The sequence below is a fragment of the Nanorana parkeri genome, unplaced genomic scaffold, assembly GCF_000935625.1.
Source record: "Nanorana parkeri isolate BGI_ZX_2015 unplaced genomic scaffold, ASM93562v1 scaffold628, whole genome shotgun sequence".
NCBI lineage: Eukaryota > Metazoa > Chordata > Amphibia > Anura > Dicroglossidae > Nanorana > Nanorana parkeri.
In genome coordinates this window covers 116,219-125,036 of record NW_017306896.1, presented here as the reverse complement: position 1 = coordinate 125,036, position 8,818 = coordinate 116,219, and the positions used below count along the sequence as shown (strand labels likewise).

Here is an 8,818-nt window from a genome sequence, read left to right as displayed (position 1 = left end):
GGGAGTGTCGGATGAACGGATGATCCGACACTCCCGGCGGAGAGACCAGGGGCCCGCCGCGCGCTGGATAACGATCCGGCGGCCGGCAACTTGCTGGGCCCCCCGAGAGCCTGAGGCCCAGGGCGCCCGCACCGCCTGCACCGGCGGTAGTTCCGCCACTGCTCCCGCAGACCTTGAAGCAGATCTAACAGTGCAACCCCTACCTCCAGATGCCTAAACATTTTTGGGTGTCTTTTCTGAAAATACAAGTGACTTCCAGTTTATACTCCAGTTGGAGTATGAATTTTTAAAAATGCATATTAGATACTGCATTGCTGCTCCTTGCTTACCATTGATTTGCCCTAAAGTAGAAGATAGTCTAGTAGTGTAAAAATGCAAGCTAACCAATTGAGAATCAAACAGCTGTTTGTGGTCATGAAAGATTTTTATGGCGATACATTTATAAGAATAGAGGAGACACTTCTAATGTGTTGATGTTGCCAGTTTGCTAACAGCTGGCACGTTTGCTAGCTTTCTTCCCACAATTACCTTTTGTATTTTGTGTGGATGGGGTGCTGGAATTGTCTGCAATTATCTAGGGTCCACCACTTATCTTTCTCAATGTTATCTTTAAAACAATAGTATAGCGCTACACATCCTCTAATGAAAGTGCATAAAGTGAAAAAATAACAATAAATAACAATAAATAATAAACAATAAATAATTATACAATAGATGATCAAAAACACAAAGAAAATTAATAAAGTGATTTAGATGCCCGAACAGTCCATTAAACCAAATGAAGTTCAATCTATAGGCGTGAGAAATATATGAAAACTTTATCCGTGAAGAGATATGAAGGAAAAGTTTTATCCAAAGAAAGTGAAGAAATAACTCAGTGTCAAATGTGAGTGCAATTTGCTTGTTGTTGTTTTATTTATAATAAATGAAATAATTTAATGGTGTCATGTGGCGTTTTTAATTGTGTTACATTGCCTGAGTGAAAGAGAAGGTTGAAGGAAATGTAAACCAGTAATACTGAAGATTTATCAAGCTAAGCACTTCTGACCTGAAAACCTAGCAAGGTCATTTGTCTCTGGTGAGTGTACACAAAGGTATTCTCCAAAGAAACTTCTTTTGATTTAACTGTTTGTTTGTTTTTTGGTCACAACAAATGTTTTTATACTTTATTTGTGTACATTTGTTATCTTATCTTTTTGCAAGCTTTAAGAAACAAAACGGATGTATCCTAATATTCTGCTAAACCTTTGTGCAGCTGTTTTGCTTGAACCAAGAAGAAGGAGGTAGATCCCAAAAAGCTTGTAAAATTAACTGCTGGTGCTATTAAAAAAGTATTATGTACGGTATTCAACTGTGTTGTTGCACATGCACTAACATGGCTAAAACCACCATTGATACTTTTTCAATGAAAAGAAGGTATTGTTATAAACAAAATAATTTATGTGGTTTTATCTACTACACAATTCCTAATGTTGATAACTTTTAAAACCATGTGTTTCTGTTTATTTCTTGAGATGCAAGTCCCACTAAGCTTGAGCCACCTAATGCTCCAGCACAACTTATGAATGCTAATCTATGAAAGATTGGGCTAAGCCAATCTTTCAGTCTTTCAGTGTGTAAAAAATAGCAGTAATTACCATGTGTGAACTACTGAAGCAGAAACTATAAATGCAGTAACAATGTTAATATAGTATATCTGTGATATATCCTATATTTGTGGTGAGATTAGTAAATGCTTGAATACGTGTCTCCAGCACTTTCTGCTGGTATATCTAGCAGTTGTTTAATTTCTCATAACACTACCTTTGTGTCTAAAAACTTTTCTTTCTTTGTGTTTTGTAAATAATAATGCTGTTTGGCACCCATCATGACGTATTTAGCAATAAGTGGCGGGTAAACATAGTAGATTCCTGAGTATTATGGTATTTTTTTGTGTCCTAGGACAGGAAATGAGAATTACTTTTAGTAGCACTGTGTATGAGAGAGTTAATACTTGTAGATTATCCCTATGTTAAAGCTATGTTGTCTATCCAAATGTTTTGCTGATTACCAGGGACATGGGAAGTGGCATACACTTGCTGGTTTTTACTTGTCATTTGACTTTGTACTAAATAAGGCTCTTACTGCTTATGAAATACTACTTCCTGGCACCTGCTATTTTACAGTGTGCATGCAATCAGTACTCTTTGCATGCTTTCCCCATGTGTAATCACATAACAAGCCTATTAGGGCTTTGTTGCTCAACCCAGAAAAATGTACAAAACCATAATAACATAATTTGTATGTCTTAAACTGTGAAAAGCAAAATGAGCAGGTGTTTGGCTAACTAAAGTTACATAAATTATGATTAATTAGATTTACTTTGGCAATCTCTTCCACTTGCTGGTTAACAGAGTTAGGTGTTAGCTACGATGACTTAATTAGAGTATTCTCTGACACCTAAAGAGGTAAGAATGGTGGGATAAGTGAAAGGTAGATATTCCTTCAGGATCTTTATGGCACTGGATCTACACAGGGGGTTTGCAACGTGGGTTGAATGGGTAAGTATGCTTTTCAACATCTCAATAGTTTACATGCACCTCCACACCATGGATGCTAATAGTTTTTTGAAAAGGTCTTTAAAAAAATATAGTTATGAATAGTATAAAGAGAAAGACCATCATGCTTAACGTAATAACTTATAAAGGAATTCAAAACTGTAACGATCATCCTTTTATAAATATCAAATTACACTGTGTACAATGTAGTTCACTGCACAAATGTAAATGTTTGGTTGATATATTATATTAAAATATATTATATATTCTGTTCCACAGAGAGTGATTTTTTATGTTAACAAGGGAGATCATGGATTTGACAACAAAGAAATGGACATGCAAATGATATTCCGAGCGTTTGGTCCAGATTTCAAGAAGAATTACATTTCTGAACCATTTGATAGCATACATATATACCCTTTGATGTGTAAACTTCTGGGTATCATTCCTGAGGCCCACAATGGCTCCCTCACAGTTACTCAAGATTTACTTGCAAGTTCAAATGATCTTGATGACCAGCCCAAAACCCAAAAAAGTAAGTATTCATTTTTTACTAACTAACTTTTATTGCCACCTGACCTACTTTTTTTCATAAATCGTTACAATGTTCAGTAAAATAAAATGTCTTACCATCAGTTTGTACTATTTAAAGTGTTTTTATTTCAACTAAATGTGTTTGATGTATATGAAAACTCCCTTAAATACTTTATTATAGGAAGGCATGACAATGAATCTCAAACAGTTAACTGTGTACTCCCCAATAAAAGAGCCACAGTAATTTGTACTAATCACTGTTAAAAAGGCTTAGGGGTCTATTCACGAAGCAGCCGAAGGATCTAGCCGTAGCTTCGGCCGATCCTTCTGTGATGATTTACCTCGGGGCCGGGCCGCCTCGGTCCTGCTGGCTTGCGTGTCGGCTGCTCCGCGTTCCACTGTGGAACGCAGACGCCACTCGACTTCCGGGTTGTGACGCGAGCGGCATGCGTTTCACGCTGGAACGCGGAAGTCACATGTTCCGGCCGGCGTCTCCTCCCACCTCCTGGGGCTATTTAAAGCCCCAGCTGTATCAGCATGGCGTTCAACAATTGCCTCTGAACGCCTGCTGACAATTGAACCCTGCAAACCAGACAGTGTCTCCTCACTCTTCAAGGATCATCCGCCAGTGGGACCCACACCCTATAGCCCGTACAGCTCCCGAACTTGGCCGAGCGGCTCAGTCGAGCCGAACGCATATGCCTCGGCTCGGCTGAGCCGCTCTGAAAGCCGAAGCTGGCCGAGCGGCCGGCCTTTGGCCGGCTGACAGCCTGCTTCTGACAGCTGGGCGGAGCCAGCCAGAACACTGATCTCCAGACAGCCTAACTCTCCCTGGCGCTCCAGGAGTCTCCCGCTCCCGGAAATCAGCCGTACCAGCCTAAAGTGATTGGCGAACAGCTTTCGGCTCACTACGCTTTAGGTCGGTCATTCACTCGGCTGCCTGCGGCAGCTTAGTGAATAGACCCCTTAGTAAAGGTACAAGCCTTAGCAGCTGTTCATTAACACAAATGGCAAATTATGTGACTGCATCATGTAGTCATAATTTAGCATTTTTTTTTTAGAATGAGTAGGATACATGATCTAAGTGACTTATACTGTGTGATAGGAAAAAGTGCCAGACAGTAGTTGCAGAATCTTAGAAACTACTGACCTTGTGGGAGTTTCACACATCACACATTGCTGCTGAAGAAACCACTTTTTGTACCATCGGTGCATTGTGTGACAAACAGGTTTCTGCTGAACCTTGCAGATGATGGACTCAAAATTTGGCATACACAGTATAAATCCATGTATACATTCTGACTTATGTCATTAGTTCAGGCTAGTGGTGTAAATTACATACATAGTATTTGAGGTTGAATAAAGACATTAGTCGATCAAGTCCAACCTATTAGGATCTCATTCTAGGAGTACCCGTACCCCTGTATATTACGGTCCCTTAAGAAATCGTCCAAAAGTTTCTTGAACAATTCCACATTATTTGCTGAAATCACCGCCTGTGGCAGTGAGTTCCAGACCCTAACTGATCTTACTGTTGCGATATGCTTTTCGCACTCAGTTTTAGCTGCCCGGATTTCTAGTTTGCATTTTTTGTTACATTCTTTGTAGTTAAGGAACGCCAATGCCGTCCCTTCCGTCTTATATTTTATAAATGTCGCTCTCTTGTCCTTGACGTGTTGTTTTACAGTTTTATTAAACCATATTGGTTTAGTCTTTGATCTTTTATTTTTGCTCCCTAAAGGTATACACTTTGAAGTAGCAGTATGTACTGTGTTTTTAAAACAATCCCACATCTGGTCTGTGTTTAGGTTTTGAAATAAGTTTTCCCATTTTATTTCCCCCACTAGGTTGCGCAGCTTATCAAAGTTGGCCCTTCTGAAGTTTAGGGTTCTAGTCCTTCCAGTACACTTACCTTTTCTGTGTTCAATATTAAAAGTAATCACATTGTGATCACTATTACAAATTATGTGACTGCATCATGTAGTCATAATTTAGCATCATGTAGTCATAATAAATGTATGGGGAATGTGGTCTTAAAGTGAACCAGAATGCACACAGAATTATTTACATATGCTGCAAGCAGTAAAAACACTTTAAAACAAGCACTCCTTCACCTCTCTAGCTATATGTTTCATAGAAAAATTCATCTTCACAGTTTACAACAGAGGTACTGAAATATTGGCTATTTTGTATGGAGAACCTGCTAGCCACTAATGTAAACACAGCAGGTGCTTGTTCGCTGCTAGAAACCAACTTCAAAGTCTTCTGATCTTTGAGGATATTTGATAATGAATTACTTCACATTACAAGCAGCTAGAGAGCCTGGGGATGTTGTGTTTTTTTTTAACTTAATATTTTTATTGAGTTTCAAAAAATATCCGCAACACAAACAATGTTGACTACATTTGAATACATAAACAGGTTTGGCATAAAAGTAATAACAAGACTTATACATCATCATCTACCTAACCTGATATTTCTTCCACCACCATGGGGTCATAAAGGCCAAAATGGTCGTAATGAAATGTAGTAATAACTAAACCTCCCTATGTGAACCCTACCTTGGAAGCTGTGTTTTATTGCTTGTTAAGAATATAAAAATGCTCTAATGTGCATAGTTCTGTGCATTATTTGAATATCACTGTGTGCCTAAGCCTTTTTATTGATAGGGATGAGAATCAGGTTTGCCGCTACCCTTAGCTTCAGGTGAATCCTGCAGGTTTGAGATTCCTAGTGAATTTAGATGCAGGTAAGCCCCAGAAATGTTTTTTAAAAAAACAAAATGCACTGCACGGCCCTTAAACTATGTCTTGCAGACTTACAAGGATCAATAAGGGGGCTTTTGGATAAGCCAGTCACTATTAAAGGGGGAGTGCAAAGCAGCCATGGTATCATATTGAAAGCTGCTGTAGGAAAAGCATAAGTAAAGCTCGGGAACTTCATAGGGTTTAGGGTCAATTACGAAACTGTACTTTGTTTCCAATTGCTGGTCCAACGCATTTGCTGCCTTTTTGTTATTATTAAGGGGTTTTTTTGTCTTCCATTTTATTTTGTGGATAATTTGAGCCCAGTGGTCACTTTTAGCTGCTGTTTTGTCCATAGCAAACTTTTGATTTCATCTTTGTTGCAATGTTTCCCTTTAAAGCGTTTGTTTCTGTGGGGTGGTATTTTGGAGGTTTCAGGTATTTTATTTTTTTCATTATTTTTAGGACAGTGGTGACTTTTAGCTGTTGTCCATAGCAAACTGTGTTTTTTTTTAAACTATACATTTTTATTAAAGTAAAAACAATATGCAATATTTTTCATAATAAAACAAATAAACAAGGGGAAGGCACATGGAATAAGAACAACAGAGGAGATAAGGTGGAAGACTCCTTTCCAGTATTATCTTAGTTTATCACAGAACCACTAGATATGAGAAAGGGATCCTACATGCCCACAGAGTCTCCAGCATAACGTTAAAGATGTATGGAACATTTTTGCGAGTCTCTGGGGAGCGTAGCACCATTCTTTGGTGAAAATTGATAGCTGTAGTTCTCTCTCCCACCAAACCATTAAAGGTAGCTTTTCCGTGGGGTTCAGAGTTGAAAGTAGATTATAAAAGAAGGAGAAGCCATTATGAGCATGAGTGAGGTTTGTAAAGTGGGAAAGGCTGTCCCTGACAGTGGAATTGTCGGTTAAATGAAGTGAGGAGAGGTAGTGCCGAATCCTGAGAAATTTGTAGAAGTCTTTATGAGGGACAAGATACTTTTTGGTTAAATGCTCAAAAGAAGTATCTCAAACTGTTCCTTATTTGTACAGTAATGAACACTTGGCACTATTTAGTGTAGGAAGCAGGTTACCCAATGTGCTGGAGAGAGAATGTCTAACCCTTTCCATAGGTGAAGGCGCTACAGCGTCAAGGTGATGTCCAGCGATGGTCAAGTTAAAAAAACATCCCACAGAAGATTCCCCTGACGACTTGAGAACTGTCTGTTCTGGAAAACCATACTGTACTGCATCAACCAAGTTAGAAGCAACTCTTTTAAATCTGAGTCATTAGTAGGTGGCCCAAAAACCTCCTCTGTGAGAACTCTGAATCTGAATCAAACAGAGGAAGAAATGATCAGTGTATCAAGAATTTAGAATGAAGTAATTTTGGAAACAAATATCATAAATATAGAAGGCTAGCAAAAAATACAATTATAGTTAGGAAAAGCTATCCAATCTCCTAGGATCCTAGCAAAAAAAAGCATGCTGGGATTATATGGGAACTGGCTTACAATATTTATTTTTATTTTACAGTGTTCCAACCTGCTGTAGGTGACAGTATAACCTGTTGCAGAATTCCCGAATCAATTCCACAGTCAAATATGTGTTACCATTTTACTCTGGCACTGTGACTTTTCAGGAAAATCGTACTGTAACATAAAACCACATACAGCTTTAAGGCATCCCTCAAACATGTTATTTAAAGAATCTGTATATTTGTATTGTTGCCATTGAAACTACATGAAAATACTCTCTCCTTGCTGTAACGGTATTTTATTTGACTTTTTTGCAATGCCTCCAAGGCAGTGCCCTGCTTTACATATCTTTTTATGTTAACTTAAAGTGGAACTAGAGTCAAAACCTTTTTTTTTTATTTTGGATAGCGTAAGGCAGGGTTATAACTTATGTCAGTTTTTTTGCCATCTGTGTATCTGTTTCCCAATGGGGAGATTTCCCTTCACTTCCTGTCCCATAGTCACATCAGGAAGTGAGAGGAAATCCCTCCATAGTCAGGGAAATTCCTGTTGTCACCAGGGTCCCCAGAATATTGCCCCCATTGGAAAATGTAACCTCTTTTACTGTTCTGGTGACAACTAAAATTCTAATTTTCTTTCACTTTCACTCTCAGCGATAATGGTGACCGGAACAATTAGAGAGAGTGAATCTCCCTAATGGGGACACAGACAGTAGTAAAAACCTGCCATTGGTTCTAATCTTTAGTTCTGCTTTAATTTACAGCTACAGTAAGTTCTGTTGACTGTTGTGTGCCCTACCAAACTTACTTCAACTTGATCAAGCTGGGTTTAGGCATGCCAAATCTACAGCAATGAATATACATAGAGTCTTTTTAAATATACAATATGGGTAATAGAGCCTTGCTTGCTCTCGATGTAGCTAAAGCTTTTCGATAGCATAGAGTGGCCCTCCAGGAGGTTTTGGGTTTGGTCCTACATACCTAAAATAGGTTTCAACATCCATAGGCCCACCCTATGGCATGCATTAGGATTAATGATTCCTCTTCCTCCAAATTCTTACTTCTGCAGGGTACACTCTAGGTCTTCCCTCTTTGGCCCAGCTATTTTCCCTTGCAATTGAGCCCCTCACTGCTCTCATTAGGTCTCTTAGGTAAAATTGTCTATCACTTAACCTTGCCCCTCTGCTGCAAAAGTTTAGCAACACGTGTATGGCCTGGAGTAAACTTCTGTGATTTGCTTTGGCTAAAGTCAACCTCCTCAAAATGGTGTGGATGCCACTACTTCTGCATCTTCTACATAATTTTCCCTGGTGGATTCATCTGTATTATTTTTTAAAACATGTAATGGAATTTTTCCATCATCTTGTTTGGATGAAAATGGCCAGTAAATTCAACCTAATGACCCCACAGTACCCTTAAGCTCCAAATCTCTGGATTTACGTTCTCAATTGCAACACTTGGTGGTTTGGAGGGGACCCAATCAATCTTCTTCCTCCTATAAAATTATCTCTCATTATTTACA

General features: G+C 38.8%; 1 protein-coding gene across 1 annotated transcript in view; it reads left to right on the top strand.

Moving 5' to 3' along the window:
• LOC108792311 (ectonucleotide pyrophosphatase/phosphodiesterase family member 7-like) overlaps positions 1-7,994 on the top strand; it is a 37,852-nt gene extending 29,858 nt beyond the window's left edge. The window contains exons 4-5 of the mRNA XM_018563053.1: positions 2,817-3,072; positions 7,951-7,994. Coding sequence (XP_018418555.1) covers positions 2,817-3,072; positions 7,951-7,994 — 300 coding nt within the window. The remainder of the gene's footprint in view (positions 1-2,816; positions 3,073-7,950) is intronic.
• The last annotated feature ends 824 nt before the right edge of the window (positions 7,995-8,818 follow it).